The 20,578-nt window shown below is 39.7% G+C and overlaps 3 protein-coding genes across 4 annotated transcripts; 1 reads left to right on the forward strand and 2 right to left on the reverse strand.

Moving 5' to 3' along the window:
- Window positions 1–13,489: 13,489 nt before the first annotated feature.
- LOC105280929 (39S ribosomal protein L33, mitochondrial) lies at window positions 13,490–14,512 on the reverse strand. The gene is made up of 3 exons (XM_011341801.3): window positions 14,270–14,512; window positions 13,927–14,030; window positions 13,490–13,726 (listed from the first exon to the last, which is right to left on the reverse strand). Exons 1-3 carry the CDS (start codon window positions 14,308–14,310, stop codon window positions 13,677–13,679), a joined length of 195 nt encoding a protein of 64 aa, XP_011340103.1. The 5' UTR covers window positions 14,311–14,512; the 3' UTR covers window positions 13,490–13,676.
- Window positions 14,513–14,802: 290 nt separating this feature from the next.
- LOC105280927 (DNA replication factor Cdt1) lies at window positions 14,803–18,048 on the reverse strand. The gene is made up of 6 exons (XM_011341800.3): window positions 17,300–18,048; window positions 16,957–17,206; window positions 16,542–16,878; window positions 16,272–16,457; window positions 15,493–15,740; window positions 14,803–15,426 (listed from the first exon to the last, which is right to left on the reverse strand). Exons 1-6 carry the CDS (start codon window positions 18,046–18,048, stop codon window positions 15,055–15,057), a joined length of 2,142 nt encoding a protein of 713 aa, XP_011340102.1. The 3' UTR covers window positions 14,803–15,054.
- A 377-nt stretch (window positions 18,049–18,425) lies between these two features.
- LOC105280926 lies at window positions 18,426–20,564 on the forward strand. Of its 2 annotated transcripts, none has more exons than XM_011341799.3 (6): window positions 18,426–18,707; window positions 18,814–18,894; window positions 18,999–19,091; window positions 19,192–19,448; window positions 19,551–19,698; window positions 19,849–20,564. In XM_011341799.3, the coding sequence occupies exons 1-6, from the start codon at window positions 18,620–18,622 to the stop codon at window positions 19,986–19,988; spliced, it is 807 nt and encodes a 268-aa protein (XP_011340101.1). In that variant the 5' UTR covers window positions 18,426–18,619; the 3' UTR covers window positions 19,989–20,564. The 2 variants fall into 2 exon arrangements, with proteins under 2 accessions (XP_011340101.1, XP_011340100.1); XM_011341798.3 differs by having other exon boundaries at window positions 18,427–18,707; window positions 18,996–19,091.
- Window positions 20,565–20,578: the final 14 nt, after the last annotated feature.

Genomic DNA, 20,578 nt, shown 5'->3' on the forward strand with positions numbered 1-20,578 from the left:
TCGGGGGTGACAGTCGCGCACGGGTTAACAGCACATCTCCGACCAGTGATCTTCAACATTTTTTTATGCCAATGCAATCAGACAGTTCGATATTTCCCACCATACATACTTCACCTTATTAAAATAACAATTATTATATAATCATCATAAACATAAATGTTTAATGCGCGTTATCGATACTGGCTTTTATTTCCGCAATGACCATTATTATCTTACCGCGCCACCAATGCAGAAGCGGAAACTGGGTTATGCTCTCGAGCGTTCGGACGAAATAACAAAAAAAGGACGACAATGATGTCGAGCCAGCCAGCCAGCGCCGAATTCGCGGCTGCCATTTGGTACAATTTTTTCGACGAAGTTAATGTTAATCAGTGGCAGACGTGACGTGGATCGAGGGTGCTCGACTGGATTTCATGTCGGCCGCTGCCAGGGCTGCCTGGTGTGTGCGTTCGGTGTGCGTTGCGTATGCCATAAACGCGCGCTGCCATAAGTACTTTGGCGATATACACCGATTATACTCGCGGCGACTCATCCATTACAACGGGCTAGCGCGATCGCGAGATCGCGCTCTGTGGCCACTCGTGCGGCCGGAAACCACATACCGAATATACAAGCGGACTCACGCACACACGTGCATACACACGTACGCACCTCCGCAAATTATTCCGCATCGTTCATTTTAGAGTCGACGTCAGAATGATAAAATGATAAAAGTTTCCAATTTTTATCAGGCTTGATTGTTCCGATAGATTTTAGGGTTGATCGTGGTAATGCGACACAAAAGGATGTCTGAATCGTTTCTTTGTTCTATTTTCTGCATGACGACAAAACGAGTAATGACTCCTAGTTGTTTCTTCTTCTTTTGTGAGTGCTTCTTTCTTCTTCTTTTGTCGCTATCCCTTATCTCTAAGCACGTGATCAAAAATGAAAAAATTAATGCTTCTTGTGACGCAGTCGACCGTGCAGCAGGTAGATGCATTCATGTCGGCGAAGATTGCCGGGGGTGGATCTCTGTTTATAATGATTCCACCAGATAACAAGAGAGATCGTTGCACAATGAGACCCGTATAAGAGGCATTAGAAATGCGTACGTACACGTCACGAGATTCCATGTACATTACAACATGGTAGCACGTATACAATTTCATACAGGAATAAAAATGCTGCATTGTACATACGCATATTATATTGTTTAATCTTGATTTTCTCAAATATGTAAAAATCGATGATCCAACGATTAATCGTTCATTCAATTAAGTACAAACTATTTTTCGAACAGAAACATAGTCTTATAACAAAAATGAAGCAAGAACTGCCTTTGCAATTGTTATTTCGAGATGGCGATACTTGTTCTTTAGAAATGAAGTGTTGCTGTCAACTGATCACCCGCGAGAAAGGAAGGAGAAAAAAGGCATTATCTTTCGAGATTTTTTAAGCACGCTTGCTTTACAGATTCTTTCACAGACGCTTTCGTGAAGATGTGTGCAAAATGCACACGCGCCCTCGCGCGTCTCTCGTCTGCAACCGCACTCTAAGACTCTTTTATAATCGTTTTACGTCGTGTACAAGTATAATAAATAATAAGAATGCTCGAGGAGCCATTGTGCCCGATTGTTTTCGATGGGCCTCGTCGAAAACGACGAGGCGTATCAGCAGGGTGCTGCCCACCACGGGGTACACAGGGGGGGTACATGCACGCACTGCACACCCGCGTGCCTGTCTCCCTTCCACCTTTCTTCACATATAGAGACCTCCCCACTCCTTCCACCCCTATTCCCGTACCCCGTTTTCCCCCTTTTTTTATTTCCGCAAAAGTCTCTTAAATACTCTTTTATGGCGGGCGGAGAAAGAAACTCAGCGGGAATTCCCCAGAAGCCAGTCAGGAGCTGGATACTCAGTCATAGTAATATGGTGCCTACGTGCTTACCATCCGTGCACAAGTGGTGAGCACTTACCGGGTAGGCCTCCTCCTAGTAGGCTGCTCGTAAGACGGCACTTTGGGCATTCCGCGGCTTTCTGGTCGATCGGGTAACCGCGTTCCACGGGCATTATATCGTCTTGAGTCGTATACCGAGCCCCTAGATCTTCCTGAATTCATCGATCTCTCTCTCTCTCTCTCTCTCTCTCGAGAGAGAGAGAGAGAGAGAGCAACTGCCTCGGAGATACCATCACCGATACTTCTTGATTGTGCGCATTTTTCTCTTAAGATTCTTCCTAAGATCTTGTTCCTTATTTTGCAGAGAGATGTGAGAAATAAGATTTTAAATACTTCAGCTCTATCAATAACACCTGGACATTTTTTATCAAATTACGAGGAACAGATTGCATTTGGAATTTAAAGACTAGGCGATTTATTCGCACAAGTAGAGGACATGAGTCTCGGCTCGACAAAAAAAGCATATAATGCAGACCGCGTGTCGCGGGATATAATATTATCATAAGGTGACGATAAAGAACGTGCTGGCTAAAGAAAGAATCTATATAATCTAGTAGCGAGGGGGCGCGATGCCATTTCTTTTCCTCCTCGACGCGGCGCGCGAGCACGATATGGGTGGGCAATGCTGTCACGTTGCACCAACCCGTTGTGCATCACTAGACTACGTAGAGAAGCTACGTAGAAAATATAACGGACGTATGCGTCTGTGTGAGCGCGTGGCCTAGACAACACATAGTCTTAGATACGGTACTCGTTTCACCAATACACAGCCATCGTTTCTGCGGCTGTTATTATCACCAGCGAGATCTTAAATGCGTCTGCCGGATATTGCCTCTTCGACCGAACCGATAAAAATTTCCATGCAAATTATCGCCAGCTACGCCCACTACTTGCCGGTTCCTCACGGCTGCTCCTTATTCGCGCAAGATCTGTCTGCAGATCTGTCTCGCGTTGCTTCGCGCGCATGAGAGAAGCGTGTCATGTTATTTTAAATTAATATTAAAAGCAACGGTAATCTTCATCTCAATTATTCGCAAATAAATAATTGAGAGCTTCGAATTTATGAGACGAGGTAAATTCAAGTCGCACTTATTGTGAACTATAATGTCGCATTGAATGCCACTATGAAATTTTGTTGAAAAATATTTTCTGACCGCGTTGGATCAATGACGTTGAGTAATCAAGTTTCACGTTGATTTAAATTATAGCAGAATATTATTATCCAGTTGTCGCATACGTACTTATGTATTCTATTATGTGGACGTTATACCTTATACATTGTCGGCAACGGCCAATCAGTCGAGTCTCCCATTGTTTCCAACAAATACGCGAATGGGGTGTATCCCTAATCCTTGCCGACTATCCGAAATCCATGATCGAAATATATCTCTTCTGTCAAACGCATGCGTATCTAGATCTGGCTACCCTTTCGTCCGGACAAGGATTTTTACGGCTTTCGATCCTGTCAGGATGAAGGACGTGTCGCATGCGGACTTGCCATCAGAATCTTTATTGCGCCCGTAACCGCATTTCGAGCCGCAGAATAAATCAATCGTATAATCGCATTCACGTAATCGCATTTAAATCGTTAAACCTAAAGAAACGTAAAGCATTTTAATATGTTTTCTCTATTGCGTGTGTGTGCGCGCGCACACACGCGTGCATTAAAGCAAAAAAGCAATAATCGAGCGATTTATTTGGAAATCGTTACAGATGCTTTTAAAACAAAAATCTGGCAAGATTGTGTGCAAGTTTCATGCAAGATTCATGAATTGGATGAAGCGTCCGATTGGAGCCGCTTGAAAGCGAGAGAATTGAATCACGAAGAATCTATCAGCCGTCGAAACATTATTAATCGAAGTTAGGGTTGTACCTCGCCGCATTTCACGGCTGAATTTTCGCTCTTCAACCCCCTCGCAGTCGCAAGGTCACGTGCTGGCGTCGACGGGAGAACCCTGCGACCAGTAACGTGGGATTAGCCCGGCCAATAATTCCGCGGGGTCGAATTTGTTTGATATACTATATCCATTGTGCGAGCCACAGAAAGAGGCTTCCCACTCTCTATTGTGATCGTTGGAAGCTCGAATGGGACGGGGTAACCACGGCAGAAGGAGACGGCGGGAAGAAGGGAGGAGGCGCGAGGCCGGCAGAAGGGTAGTTTCACCAGACTCACAAGTGGCAGCTTTTAATCTCTTCTAGGGATAACTCAACTCGACCGGTTCAATCGTGCCTCGTTACCAGCAGTTTAATTGCTTGTTAATGGACAATTCAAGTGTTTTGCGGTAACACATTGATGACCAAGCAAGTGAGATACATGAGAGTAACTTCAACGCCTCATTATAAGTTTTGAAACGACTTAAAATCTTATTTTTGTAATGCCTTGCGAAAAATGTATAAAAAATGTTGAATTTTTCAATATCTTTGATGCCTTTGAAATATCTTCTTTTTAGCGATAATTTCAGTTTTGTTTTTGGAAACAGAAAATGGTTGTATTCTCTCGAGTTGACGCTCACAGAACGTGTCACAGGCTTTTGGATATCTTCGAAGCGGTTTTCTTCAGTAGCAACTTCAGTTTCGAGCGTTTAATAATTGTATTGCGAAATGTGCATTTTCAGAGTTAAGAAGATGCTAACCAAGAGATGTACCCAATGCGACGGCACTAAATAAAGGAACAACATGCGGTGGGCGGCCGGTGCTAATTGACCGATCAATCTTCATTAGAAAACGGCTTAATTACAGTACAAGCTCTCTCTTTCCTTTTCTATCTTCCAGTTCCGTACGTCGTCCTTCGTCTTCACCTCGCCTCTTTCTTCGATGCCGGAAAGTTTAATAATTCCGAAACCTTCGCCAAGTATAAATCACAGAAGGTCCTTCTCGCGCCATCGCCGTCCTCTTCTCTTTACTTCGTACTCTCCTCACCGCTACGACTATAATTCGAAAAACTTTCGAGGGAACAAAAGTGAGGACTTTTGTTCCAAGTTTTAGTTCTCTCTGTCCCTGCCCTTATCCTCTCCTCTCCTCTCCTCTCCCTACATTCCTTCTCACTCTCTTTCTCGTCTCTTCTTTTCTCACCAAGTAGTTCTGTTTGTAGAGCGACGCCCCGACAGTGTTTTGTTCGCTTTGTCTCTCTTCCTGTTAGGTATATAATGCCGTAACTGCCTGGACCATCTCTCCTCTCGTGGCCTCCTCCTCCTCCTCCTCCCTGACGCCAACCACCAAAAGGTTGAGATTTCTCCAACCTCCTTCTTCTTCTCCTTTTCCTTCCTCTCTCGCACCCACCTTGTTCTTCTCCGCCGCATATTCTTCCGTCTTCTTCGAAGACGTACCTGCAAGCAAACGCGAACGGTAAAGTACGCGAGGACGCAAAATGTTGAGACTTGCGGCCTTTTGTTGGAACGACAAGAGCAAGACAGGGTGAATTGCCAATGCGGCACGGAATCGCCCACGCGAGCAAATGAGACAAACCGCGCGACAAACGCGGTTTTTTCATTTAATACTACTCATTTCTTCTTTTGATACTGCTTCTTACAGGTCCGGTGAGTTAGTGCATCTTTACCAAGAGCTGAATTAAAATAATTTTTGTGGCTTCAGCAGCATTTTTTCCACCTGTTCTCGCGTCAATTTTTCTCTGGCAGGTTGCAGACACGGTATAAGGGTGTGTTAAACGTCACGCGAATTACGTGAAGCAAGAAGAAAGAAGAAAGGGAGGGATGCGGTGGAGACCGATGACATGTACGGGAAGACACGTAAAATAGAGGACGTCGATCTCTCGTTTTAGCCGCAGATCGTAGGAAGACACGTAGAATGGACGTTGTCGATATTCACTTTTCACGAACGACACGTACGTATAAGTTACGGTGATGTGAGGCGGATCCATTAGACTATGCAATTGTCCACGTACCGCGGCATTGTCAGCCGCTATGGAGATTTCTATTCAGAAATCGCGGAAGTCCCCGGGACGCATTGACGAGAGATGGAGGATGATCGAGGACCGCTCTTGTTGCAAGAAGGAAAGAGAAACGGTGGAGAGAGAGAAAGAGAGACAGACAGAGAGGGAGAGAGAGGACGAAAGAGAAGAGTACGTGATGAGAGGAAACAGCGAGGAAGGGAAAAAGAGAACGAGGAACGGAGGAAAACAGCGGTAGGTAGGAAACAGTAGAATTCCATTTATTAGAATAATCCATCAATTGATATAACGAGAGAGATTTTATACGATGGACGCGCACGCGCGTTCAAGTATCGTGTCACATAGATCTACTAATAACTCTCGGTATCACAAGAGATAATAAAATAAAGCCGTGATGCAAACAAAGCGCTTTCACGCTTTCGATTTGTCTTTATTTGCTTTTCATTTGCTTCATATTGAAAAAGCACATTTCTGATATACACATATTCCGCGTGTGCGTAAACGAACGCGCTCCACTTTAAACTAATTCGACACCGCAGCACGCAACAGTGGATCAAAGGCAAATGTAATTTCGATCTCTCTCTCTCGTACGAAAATGCGCGCGTCGCAACACGGGGGAAGGAGAGGAAATAAACGGGGGTCCCGCACCCGGAGAAAGGAAGAAAAATCTCGGATTTCCCCGAAGAGAGCGGTCGTTGTTCCGCGGCCGTGGCCACCGTTGTCTTTCAACCTCTCGAGTTTCCACTCCATCGTCGTTCTCACCACGCCCATCAATTCGTCTTGTGCTACAAACTTCGCGATCGATTATACCCCGATTACGGTGTAACGAGATACCGTGCAGTTTCCAAATGTGGTGGTGCATACGACGACGCTGACCCCCCATTGTCGGGCGCGGGTATTGGTCCGTTTTTTCTCTTTTCATCATCTTCTTCTTCTTCTTTCTTCTCTATGTGTATACATGTGTGTAAAACACACCGCAGGAACTGGCCATGATCACGTAATAATTATCCGGTAGGCCTCCGTACTCTTACATTCACTCTGAATTACACAATGTGTCGCGTCCGCCATTGTCATCTCCGTTGATTGACGAAGAAAAGATACGGAGAAACGGGCATAAAGGGTACAAAAGACGTTGGTCTCGCGTCAGTCTTGTACGCACGAAGAATGCAACCTCAATAAGTAACGTTAATGCACCGTTTCGCCGAAATAATATTCCGATGGTTAAGCGGTCGATTCTTCCTGATGTACTTCCGGCACTGCCACTGAGGCAACGGTTTAAATTCTGCGGTTTTCGTGCGGCGAAACTGTAACTTCTCTTTACGTATTACGTGGAATTTGTTAACTGTAAATAATCGATTAGTAATCGATAAATATAATCTTTCGATTATATTTATCTTATTAGAATTATCTTAGTGAGATGTTGTCCATTGTTTGACTTATTATTTATTATCTATCGAGGAGAAGTTGTTTATTGATATATCTTAATGCCATTCCTGTGTATCTAGCGTTTTGAAATAACATGATACTTGACTCTTCCTAATACAAGGTAACAACGATTATTTAACTAATCACCGTGTGAACTTTCAAAGACGCAAGAATCCTTCCAGATACGGGTCTAATCCTCGAAGAAGCAGGATCAAATAGACGTTCGTACAAGATTCTTCAAGATCGCCCGAAGTGTGGCTTTGCGTGATCCGTGTTCTATTATCGGCGACGACGGACTTTGCGATCAGAGGGTAACGGGCGATCGAATCTGATCGATGAAAGGGTTTCGCGATTGCGTCCATGTTTGTAGGATATTTTCGTGAGGAGATACAGGTACGCGAGACGCGTCCTTTTATAAAAGTGCCATTTGGTCGTGCCTGCACGCGCTTTGTCTGCGAATTCCGAACTAGTCATTGTTCTCACGTTATTGTTTGGAAGAACGCGGGATGACAACCCCACGCCAAAGAGCAGCCCACCCTCTCTCCTCGGGGCCACTCGTGTCAATCTTTCGCGATGCAGTTAAAATAATAATCGTCCCCAGTCTTCGTAGACGTCGCGTGCGAATTGCCTGTACGGATGTTATACTGATGATTGGTTTTTATTTACAGAATATTCGGTAATCAATGTATGGGTGTGTCTTTCTCTATCTCTCGTCAACTGACAAAGAAACCTAAGAAACATTTATGTCTTCCAGGCAATATTTCATTACAAAACCACTGGTTTGCACATAATAATTAAATTAAAATTATCGATATAATCAATTCAGAGAGGTAGCTGATGTGAATGGTTGGATAACTCCAAAGGGTGACTTACGGCAGGAAAAAATCATTCGCCCTGATGATCTAGATATTCTTCTCGGACGCAAAGGACGTTTTCAAAAAGGTTGAGTGTGTGGAAAGATAAATTGCAGATACGTATGAAGGGAAGTTCTTGCACGGACCAGTCGCATTGATATCACTTCTCCGCTTTCGACCGGGTCGGTCGAGCAATTAAATCCGTACCTGGAAAGCTTTTTGACGATGATGCACCGCGATGCATAATTGTCGATCTAACATATTATACTAATATGCCGTGTGTCGAACAACAAAGCCGATTGTGGAATAACAAAGAGCAAGCGAAAAAGGGGGGGAGAGGCGGAACAGAAGTTTGTTTAACCCTCGGTTAATGTGTGCCCAGGTGGGCCCGAAATTAGATCGCGCTTCACTAAATTATTTCATATCTTGTCGAGCACTCGCTGAATCTCGATATACCACATAATTGTCGCAGAGATCGTTATGCCCTAAATGTGGCTATGAATACGGTCGTACTGTTCGACCGTTGTCTACCTTTGGATTGCTCCTATTAAATCATCGTTGTTAATTAATTAGAGAACTCTGATTGATTCTCATTTTTTCTTGAGATGCGTCTAATTCATAAATTCTTATTTTGTATATGATTTCCTTCGACTTTCTACATCTTTCCTAATTAATCTGCGATCTAATATCTCACTCCTAATCGCACACGATTCATGATTCATTATCATGTCACATAAGATCCTTCAACATTTTATCTACAGAAACATTTTCTCTGATCTTGGAAAAATTTATATTCCGTTATGTCGTGCCTCTTTTTCTGCAAGGACGATGAGAAGACTTCGACGTAATAAAATGACGTAACAAATAGTTCAAGAACAGTTCGCCATTATCATTTGCGAAGACGCCTTCCCGATAATCCGAGTGCGATTTTTATCGTCAAATTCTGTAGCGGGGGCCGCATCGGTTCCTCGATTGCGCAATCAAGATGGCATCGAGAAAGGCATCTCTCGCCTTCAACTCAAACTACCAACAAGTATTTCAATATCCGCTCCAATATATTCCCATCGACTCTATAAACGTGTGTGCAGCTATATTGGATTCTCTCTCCTCTCCCCTTTCCCTCTCTCTCTCTCTATCCCTCTCGTCCTCGTCCGCTTGCTCCTCTTCGTCCTCCCATCACTCTTTCCCTCTTGCCCGTCCAAACCACCCTCTCCTCTTCCTCTGACGTACGTACGTTCGCACGCGGGCGGACATGATCTCACACCAGCGAACACGGATGCGGATGTAGCCCGAAGATGTCTCGAATCGAAACCGCACTTGTCCGTGCGGTTTTGTAATCTCTTGCAAAAAGATTTTGCGGAGAAATCCTCTTTCGAAGATGTCGTGTCAGACATTTATGACGCTGTCCTGAACGCCATTAACGAGGTGGTGGACTCAATGGCTCAGTGCGCATCTAATGCTTACGACTACCTGACTTCTTTTATTTTCAGGGGTCTGGTTCTACACGTGCACGACGCCGTAGTAGTAGTAGTAGTAGAGTGTCCTGGTTTCATCCACAGATTCCCGTAGGTATTGTATATCCGTAACACTATTATGGAAGAGCCTTTCTCTTCAAGGATGTGTACGTATGTGTATTTTAATGAGATAGAATAATTCCATAAAAATTGAAAATTGTAAAACGTATAGAAATTATTGTAGTATATATTGTCGAAAATTAAGCTTTTGCTGTAGTCAAATAAATGGGAAATGAGGAATTTTATTCTTTGTTCAATATCGAGCTACAAAATTGTGATATTTGAAGGATTACAGAATTATTTCAAGGGATTTCTTTAATGAATCGAACTGGAAATTGGCTAAAAAATTGGTAAGTGAAAATATGCAAAGTATTCGGGACATTCTATGTGCAATATCATGTCATTTGAATTGTGAGCATTGCATTCAGATAAAAAGTGAGTTTTTTTAAATTACGCAAAATACACATATCTATATTTTTTATATTTTGTATAGATTTAATTTCAAAAATTATAATACGCATAATATGCAATATTATACAACTGTAAAATGCTTGAAACGACTGTACACAAAAAATTGTTTTAAAATTACAAAAAACATATTAAATCTCAAATATTCTAAATCTGTACAAACATAATGATTCGAAGACTGGTCACACAAAAAAAGATACGTTAAGACATACATCTCACTCGCATCATTTGACATTTGTCTTCATTACAAAATTGCAGAAATTAAAACGAACGTTGGGAAGAAGAGGGAAGGAAGACAGATATACAGAAAAGAAGAAATGGTGGAAAGAGGAAAGAAGGAAGGAAGGAAGGAAGGAAGGAAGGAACCGAGGTGTGGGAAGGATAGAATTCTTCGGAAGTGAGCGCGGGCGATACCGCCGAACAGGAAATGCAATTCGTGGCGGCGTCGCTGGCGAGTCTCAGCCTCAGGTCGACAGATAGATAGAGTCAAGATTCAATTAGCTCTAGCTGTCAGCTGCATGATACTCGTCGATTCAATACACCTTGTCGCTCGTGTGTGCCTTGGCTTACTGCTACATGCACACACACATGTGTGTGTAAGCCCGTCGCTGCTGTCATGGGGGTGTGTGAGTGTGTGCCGCGCCCTCGTTTATGCGTCTCTGCATTAACTCTGCACGTCGACACACGCAGAAATTCACGCAGACCCAGCAAATTTCAGAATTGGAAGGTCGCTGCATCGCGACATTATTTCCTGGATAAACCTTAGTCTGCACGCGACTTTTGTCGAGAGCAGTTACGTAAGCTTATACAATATTAAATGGTAGAATTCTTTTTTTTTTTGGAAAGATCGGTATATGAAACAAGACTCTTTTGGAGATACTGTAATATAGTTTCAAAGACCTAAAAATCTTTAAAATGAAGTATACAATTATTACTTTCTCCAACTTTCTGATTAGAACAATTTATATATCAGTAATCCCATATTTAAAATATTTAATTGTATATTATAAATATTATAAATATTAGGCATTTTTCGTAAATTACGAGATTCGCATTAGCAACGACGATTAACAAAGCTTTAATCGCACGTGAACTTTCCGAAGGCGTAACACGCGCTATTTATTCCTCCCTCGCCCCTCCGCTGCCTGCCCTCGATTGAATTAATTGAAGCGATTCGACTGGATTCCGATCCGACTCGAACGTCGCGTCTCGAATTCATGAAAGAGCGCTAGGCGGGGGTGGAGGGTAAAAGGAGGTCGAAGGGGGATGGCGGCTGGTGTGCGTGTAGATGATGTAGGTATCACTTATCCGGGGGCCAGAGCGATACCAGCCATTTTCAATTTATTTCAAGTACCTTTTCGTGGCGGAGAAAAGAGGGGTGCCACCACGTCTACCCTGGCGCAGAGAGATACCTCTATACTATCGCCACTGCCATCTCTTCACCTTCTACCATCGCGACCGATCTCGCGGATTCGACACGGTTAAATCTCAACGTCTCTCACCTCTCTCTCTCTCTCTTTCTTTATTTATCAATTTATAATATGATTTATAATATGAATAAGCAGTTCTCACCACTTCCTACTCAATAGTTTTCCCTCCTATTTTTCTTGAAGAAATTTACAACAAATTTATCCCGATCTCAAACTTGCGAAATTATCGAGTTCCTTGAATAGCGCCTGGTCGCTTCTCTTTCTTCCTCTCGTGGCATAAAACCGACGGATAAATAAAGCGGGAGTCGTGGCGCCCGCAGGAAATATTGAACTTTATCGCGGGTGGGCGCCGCGAGGCCAGAGAGGAGAACGGAGACTCTCCCTCTCTTTTTTTTCTCGGAAGGGGAGGGTAACGACGGATGAGGACGGAAACGCGGGAGAGTTGTAAAAAATAACGCAGTTAATTAGCAGCGAGGCCACTTTAACGGGCTCGCGCACACTGTTAACAAGCAGAGAATAACTCGCGCGAACGCGAAAAAACACCCTCGAACGCGAGGCAACTGAAACGCACCCGGGAAACCACCTAGACTTTTTCCGCTTCTGATTACTTCTTCCTCTCTTACTCTCGCGGTTCCCCTTACAATTTACAGCGGCCTCTCTGTATATTTTTTTTCCTGTTGCAGACTTGTTTTCCCAATTACAGATATTGTTCTATTCACGAAGCGACAATCGCACATAGTCGTTAAATGTGTTCATGCTCCCAACTGTTTCTGATTTTTGCTACCGAAAACGTGCCTCTCGTGTTTATACGCTCGTATCAACGATCAACAGGAGAAGTCGGCTGAGTGAAAACGGCTCTTTTCCCTCAGAGCGACAGAGAAGAAACAAGCAGAGAAGAAGTATTTCTGGATCTCACGAACTGTCACGCGCACAATCACAAAAGATAGAGAGATGATTCTCTCGCTGGGACACAACCCCTTCTGTGGTTTCTCCCCTTTTTCTCTGGACAATGGCCCGCACCGAGGAGAAATTGAGTTTGCAACATCAGTAAACTGCGCGGTGTCGCCGCTCCCGCACCGCAATTGAAAAAGAATCGAAGAGGAGGGAAAGGAAAAGAGGAACGAAGTCTCCAGGAGTGCAAGGACGAATGGAAGGGGCACGAGATGAAGAGAGAGGGCGGATCGTATTTCACGCCTGGCGGATTCCGAACCGTTTGAAACCCAGGTGGAAATAATACAACTTTGTGTTCCTTGTTAAGGATCAAAGGAAACCTACCCCCAATCTCGATGGCGAGACTCTTGGCTCTTAGTCTCTTGTCGAGTCTCCGTTTGTCTCTCTTTCGCCTTCTCAGTCTTTCCAAACCGGCATGAAACTTACGCGCAATGTTTGTTTAATGTGTACTTTATTTCACAGCATTCTGTAATGATGATTCGCAAAATGGAATTGATGGAATCTCTTTTTATCACATTGCAACTTGTTTTAGTATTAAGTTAAATGTATGAAATTATATAAAGTAATATTATTATTATATTGCATAATTTAGTAGAGAATATTTGTTATATTTTATTATTTTTATTATACTATAATAATTTGTAAATTAAATCCATTATACATTCTCGTAAGTAGTAAGATTGTTGCTCTTGATACTCTTATTTCTCTAATAAATTAAATTAAATCATTTAAACATTTTAAATGATTCTGTTAACTTTGTAACTAATAATTACTTCAGTATAAAAATCTGTTCTTTAATTTTATAGCAAAAGTAACAAAAGTGCAAAAGATGGTGATAAGAAGAAATAAAGAAAAAGAGAACATTAAAAGATATAAATATTTTTGTAATTTTTCTCTTTTCTATTTAGCTATTTTATCAAGATTGGGAGTTCAATTTAAAATTAATAATTATTTAAAGAACTATACGTGTTGTATGAGCATTTTAAGTACTCATAGGAAATACATTACCGCTCTATTAGGATTTAATTAACATATTTCATAATAAGTAAGCATTTTAAACTTTTACAATATAATACATTGAAATTATATCTGTCATTGGATATCTCTTGATACACTATTTAATACAGTTTATAGTACAGTTTATAGTTTATAGTAAAAATAATATATACATGGTGTATGTATGTACGTATATTACAAACTACGTATTTTCTTTATTTCTTTGTACAGCGCCTTCTGTTGTACTGTAAAACAAGAAATAATATTAGTACACTGTCAAATAATAATTCTAATATCTTGTATATTTTCTGTTTGTTAGAAATTAATGCTTGAACCATAATCGAAGGAAAATATGTAACAAAGTTAAAAAATTCTTCCCCGCATATATTTCCTAGAAAAAATAACTTCGCTGTTATATAAGCAATATGCATAAATAGCTACTCACTATAAGGGTCGTAACGTATGAATTCTAATTTCTCAGCCACTCTGTCTCGAATACGTACTAGTTTATGACCAGATATGACACTTTCTACCATGACTAAAATTTCTCTGTGACGGGAAACAATAAATATTTTTTAATTAACGATAATAATATATTCCATTGACGAAAAAGAAAATTTCATTTCTTAAATACTTTCGTAAAACATTACGAGATACTTATATGTATGTGATATTTTAACACATGCCTTTAATTATTTGTATTAAAAAGTGATCTCATAACTAGATTATATTTGCTCCAATCAATATTATAACCTCAAATTTTCGGTAAGTTCTATTATCTTACTTACTTGCTCTTTGCTTTTTTCAGCAATATGTTCGTTAATAGCATGATAGCAGGATTGTTCTTCGTGCAATTCAAGAAATCGTTTGCCTTAATATTATGAGGAAACACTTAATAAATATGAGATGCACGATTTATTTGGCCCCAAGATTACAGGTTAGGGACGCTCACAAAACAATTCAGCCGAAGTGCACTTGCAACGTATCGGTATTACAGATTTGCTAAGATTACTACTACTGGTAAGATAATAGCCTTTAGAGTTATGACATGGTAAACTTGTATAAATATAAAATATAAATTTACATTCTTTTCTTCATATCTAAGTTTTTTACTTGATAAAGAAAATTCAGATGCTATTATAATAATTTTGATATCTCAAAGTTAATACAAGTCTATATTGATGTTTCATTAAAAGTAGTTATATTCATTTTATCATTTACATTATATCATATCTTTACATCTTTACTTGAATAAGCAATCTTTTTTAAGTTAATAATTAATTGAGACAGTCGGATTCCATAATAAAATTAAAGAAATGAATCTAATAACAGTGGAAACAATCTTGTTTCATTTTATATTTCATAAATCGGTCTCACATTCAGAAATACACAAAGTGAAACGTGGAAAACAAATGACGACGTCGTTATATATAAAACATACATTATTCAATTATGTTTCAAAACTCATATAAGATCATAAAATGTAAATATACAAAATTTTTTAACTTACAGGCAGCAATAGATTATTCGGATAAAAATACAAGCATCCAAAATAATGTCTCGGAATATATAATCATGATGCTAACTTGACTTTATCGTTGGCTAGAATTTCTAATCGTTTGACCACCTTAGCAAGCTCAACATTTCTGTCCAATTTCACATAATCCACCTTCCGCACATTGTGTATACCGATCCACATAGGCAGCAGTTTGCACAGTTGCCGTATATGCTCCTCCATTTCTTGCGGTGTTAGTTTCGTTCTGAAAGAATTGTCCAACTTTTGTATCGCCGTTTCCATTGGAAGTACGCCCTTCTTTTCCGCGACGAAAATGTTACGAAGAAGCTTCGCCAATTCAGGAAGTCTGGAGTACAGTGCAGCCTCTTTACTTGCGGTAGGTGTTCTCGTCATTGCTTCTAATGCCTTGGCCGCCTGCTTAGCACGAACCTGTAATTATAATTTAATGTAATCATAATTATAATTTATTATTATAATTTAATGTAATAGTTTTACCTTCTCGAGCAGAGCTTTGGGAATTCCTCTAAACAGCGTATTAACATATGCAGTTTGTGTGGACGGCGTAGTCGGTGGAGTATCGACAATGGCAATATTAACTTGTCGAATATTATCTCCAGCAGTTTGAGTTTGAGAATCTTGCGTAGGGGATGGGGATTTGGGTTTTGAAGTCAAATTTGCCTCAGCTAATCTCTGCAATGCTTTCTCCATGCGTGTGCCACAGCTGAACAAAGATTTAGCTTTGTCTGTAGAAACGAAAGCGAAAAATTATTATGTCGGACAAGAAAGATAATTGAGAATACATTTTTAAATCTTAACGTTGTACGTATGTCTCAAAACAGAAACTCACGTATTCTGTCAATAATTTCATTTCGTTTGAGTGATACTTTAAATCCGCTTTCTATTGTTAATTTATTGACTAGAGATCGATTTGAATGACGAAGCACGATGTGAGAACGCATATTGTAACTGTTTTAAGTATTACATACAAGCAATACCTTTATACCGATTGCTTCGCGTTATGTGCTGATTAATCAATAAAATCTTGCAACACTCAAATTGAGTAAAAAATTATCGTTGCAAATGCGCGAACGCATTGTTATTTAAGCCCTTTGCGCAATATTTTGTCCCACTTATTTATCTTCGATATTTAGGTCACCATTATATCATTGCGTGTTAAAATACAACGTGAAATTGCACGGAATCACGCAATAAAAATGCGAATAGAATTTTTTGTACACGAAATACCTATTTTTATTTAGCATTGTAATTCTTACCGAGAACATCTTTCGCGGTCCGCTTTTCGGTGTCAAGAGGTTGCGGTAATTCAGCTTTCTCAATTTCTTTGCACGACTCCACATCAAACTCAGGATGCCAACGTATTATTTTCTCTCTTGGTATGTTCATCAATCTCGGACTATCAAAGCTTAATAAGAATTTCTCATGTTCGTCTTTCACTCTCTCTGTAACGAAAAGATGTAATTTGAAATACTGTGTAACATGTAATATTGCAATATTAATACATATAAATCTGTTTAAAATAATACCTAATAAAACGTTATAAAATTTCTTCCTTCTCTGCAGCAATATGGTAGGATTCATGCTACTGTCAGATGCCGTCTTCAATACATTATCCGCGTCGGGCGTATTTCTGCCACTACTTGTCTCAACTATTGGCGTTAAAACAAGCTCGTATTTCTCTTGCTTAGACACTGAACCAAAATTTCGATGCTTCTCTTGATGAAAACTATATGCATCAGGATAAATGGTTTTCATCTGCGCAAGATGATCTTGCGTAAAATTGCGCCGCAGTAACTCCTGAACTGCGGGTCTCAGTTTATTGAATGTTATCAATTCCTTCCTATTAAACAGCATTGCTGAAACCTGAACATTTAAATCACATTAGGAAGATCTATAAATTTTGACACAAGGATACTGAAAATCTTGTAAATATGATATTACAGTCTCTACACATCTGAATATTTCAGCCAGGAATCTGTAGTTATATGGCAATGTTAACGCGGGTACTTCGGTTTCAGCCAATGACAAATATCTTTCGTAGCTCTTAGCAGGGCTAGATTTTGCTGGACTCGGTGTCGCTTCTTTAGGCTCAAATAATATTCGCCTCTGCGGACTAGCTGTCTTCAAGAGATTTTTATTCTTCGTTGGAGTTAACAAAGCCTTGGTTGGTGATTTGTACCCTTTCTTTGGGCTTTGGACAGCAAAGGAAATGTTACAAAATTAATATCTGCTTAAACATTAAATTATATGTATACGATGAGATAAGCTAATAATAAATCTTTACCTGACAGGAACTTCCAGCTCTATCTTTTCAAACTTCTGTATCTGAGGTTTCTTGGCATCATTCTGTTTTTGCTGCAGCTGCTTCAGTTTCTGATCATGCTCCATAATCCGTTGCATCGCAGCCTTCAGCTCCGTCAATCTAGAAGACTTGTTAATTCTGTTCTTGATATCGGATAAACTTAAATTTTCATTCACCAATTTTCTCATCGTCAAGTTCTTCGACGAGGACGGAGTGAGCGAATCACAAGCATCCTGTTCCTTCTCAGCCTCCTTATTATCGTTTGGAGCAGCTTGGAGATTCTTCTTAGGAGTTTGTGGGTGTTTCTTCTTCGGGCTGAGAGCACCTTTCTTCTCGAAGGACACTGTCTTCGTCTCCTGCTCACCGCTCCCCATCTTCAGCAGACTATCTCTAATGTCCGTCTGCCCACCGTTCGAAGACGCAGTGCGGGAACGCGCGACGCGCGCTCTCGATCTACTCGTTTTCGGAGAATCGAATTGAATGTTGCGAACAACTTTGTTGGCACGGGTACCTTCTCTCAAGCTTGCGGGTGTATCTCTCAGCATGACTTTCGGACTCGTTCTCGCACTGGTCTCATCCGAAACGGTTTCCTCTGAATTTTCTGGATTCGTCGGCGTTCGGCTATTCGCGTAATCTCGCTCGATCAGCAAAACTTTCGACTTACCACGTAAATCATCACTCGCCTGTCGTTTACGTGTGTTAAAGTACGCCGTCACCGTTGGCTGCGACATAATTTCTTGTATATCTAGACGAATATATGTGTATAATTCGAATTAATTGAAAAAGGTGGTTGTAACTTCGAATAAATCCTGATATGAACGTTTATCAGCGTAATCTCAAGTAGGTTATTGTAACCACATACGCCAAATCCTCGAAAGCCCGCCCTTTTATACGACGAGGCGAATAAAACCGCTCAGCTGATGAAAGCAGTTAAACCAAACAGCCTAATGCAGGATTTACATTGCCTCTGTCGCCTGCGACAAGTTACATTCGATGTCCAATAGAAGTTATCATTTACTAGGGATCTAGGGAATATAGATGGCGCTTAGAAAATTCCTAAATGATTTGTCCAACTGTTGAGTCTGCGCAGCAATTGATCATCTGTTATCTTTCGATGGTGCTGGGTGCATTCGATTTGCACGCTTTCGCGAACGCAAAACTTACGTGTATCAAACAGGCGTCAAGAAATCCAAAATTACCGTAGTATTACATATATAGCGACGTAACAAATTCTGTACGAAGGTATCCCAAGTTTGCGTGTCTCTGTTTTCGCAACTTTAAAATAACGTAGTGCCAAAGATCATGACAAAAATTAAGTTGCTTGATGATGACACAGGAAACATATATACAATTGAAGTCTCTGAAGAAGATGCTGTGAAGATTGGTAAAGGTAAGAGCAAGATACATGTTACTTAAAAATATAGAAAATTACTTATAAGAAAATAATTGAGAAAATAGATGAAATATTTCTATTAAGATATATTCTTTTCACGCAGACGTGCTATTTGCGACACAACTTTTACATAATTACAAAGCAGAAATTCCTCAGAATTGTGATGAGCCAGTTGCAAACACAGGTAATAATTTGTAAATTTTTAAATATTACTATAATTAAATAATATCTATAATCACAGCACATTACTTATGTCAATGCTATGTATATATATTTTACACTTAGCAGCAGAATTTTCCTCGTCTCCTGACTGCAACATATATCATGTCACAGAGGATGCAATACAAGAAGAGACAATGTCTGATTCCTCTCAAGAGAAAGGTACGATGTACCATTTCGCTTTTATGAGAAAGAAAAAAATTTACTGTGCGAATCTAGTGGGTCCAAACTTCAATTGACGATGTGACATTTTGTATCACAGATGGCTTCCGTTGGCAACATGAAGCGATTCTATCGTTACTCACAGTGTATAGAGAGCACGAGCATCAAATTACATCTAAGAAAATGTCGAAGACAAAATTTTGGATAATGGTTGCCTCTAAATTAGCCGAGAAAGATTACGACGTTACAGCCTCTCAGTGCAAAAGTAAAATGGCAGGTTTAAAGAACACCTACAGAAATATGAAGGTCTACAATTCCAGAAGAGGCAAAGGTACTCGCAAATGGCGATACTTTAGTGTAAGTATATATTTTGTATACTTTTTGTTCTATAGATAGATGTAGTGTATATATCTTGCTGTTTTTATGCAAAAAATTAATATTTTTTCTGATGTATCCTAGATTATGGATGAATTATTCAAGAACAAACCCTTGATAGCTCTAGATCGTACATTAGATAGTATCAATTCAGCTTTATCCGATCATGAAACCAGTAGTGATAAGAAAAGGAAGAGTACATCCTCATGTGAAACTGAATTACTTTCGAAACGTAACTATCAGAGTGCTTTTGGTATAATTATGTTTATTTTACTTACTTTAAGTGTAATGCTGCATATAATCCAAGAATATTAAGATTTTACAATAAGGACTACTAAAATAATGCCTATATTACACAATATAATATCTACTAAAATTACAGGCTCGAAACACAGTATTTTGTTCGACAAAGTACTTGCTATTGCACAAGAAAGTATTATTGAACGAAAGAAGATGCATGAAGAAGCGATGGCTCGTCAAGATAAATTACTCGATATTCTAGAAAGGATAATTGAAAAATAGTATTACATGTAATATATAATCATATTTGAATAGACATAAAGGTTCGTAATATTTCAAAAGTACAAAGAATATGAAGAAGAAAGATTCTTGGTCTTTCTATTTTTATTTATTCTTTCAAGTAGTTATAATAAAACTATTGTTACTAATAAGAAATATAGTAAACATTTAGAAATGAACGCAATTTTATAATATATACATATGTATCTGTTATAGACTTTAGTTGATTATGAATTTTATTATCACTGATAAACTAATAAGAAATCGTTATTCGCCAGTAATTAATATTAAATAGATTTGTAACGTTGTTTGCAAGCTGTTTGTGATCGTAAGAACTTAATCATCATACATGTTCATATTGGAACATAAATGTTTATATACCATTCATGATACTCGTGCGGAGGCAAAAATGAAATATCATGTGTTAATTTATATACAAGAAACGCATAAATTATAAAATGTACAGATTTATAAAATGTTTATGTATAAGACATGATGTATATTGTAGTTTTTTCCGTAACATTTTATTTTTAAATATAGCTTACTTTTGTAATACAATATTAAAATAAAACATATAAAATAAACATATTCTT

Source organism: Ooceraea biroi, chromosome 5 (assembly GCF_003672135.1).
Source record: "Ooceraea biroi isolate clonal line C1 chromosome 5, Obir_v5.4, whole genome shotgun sequence".
Lineage (NCBI taxonomy): Eukaryota > Metazoa > Arthropoda > Insecta > Hymenoptera > Formicidae > Ooceraea > Ooceraea biroi.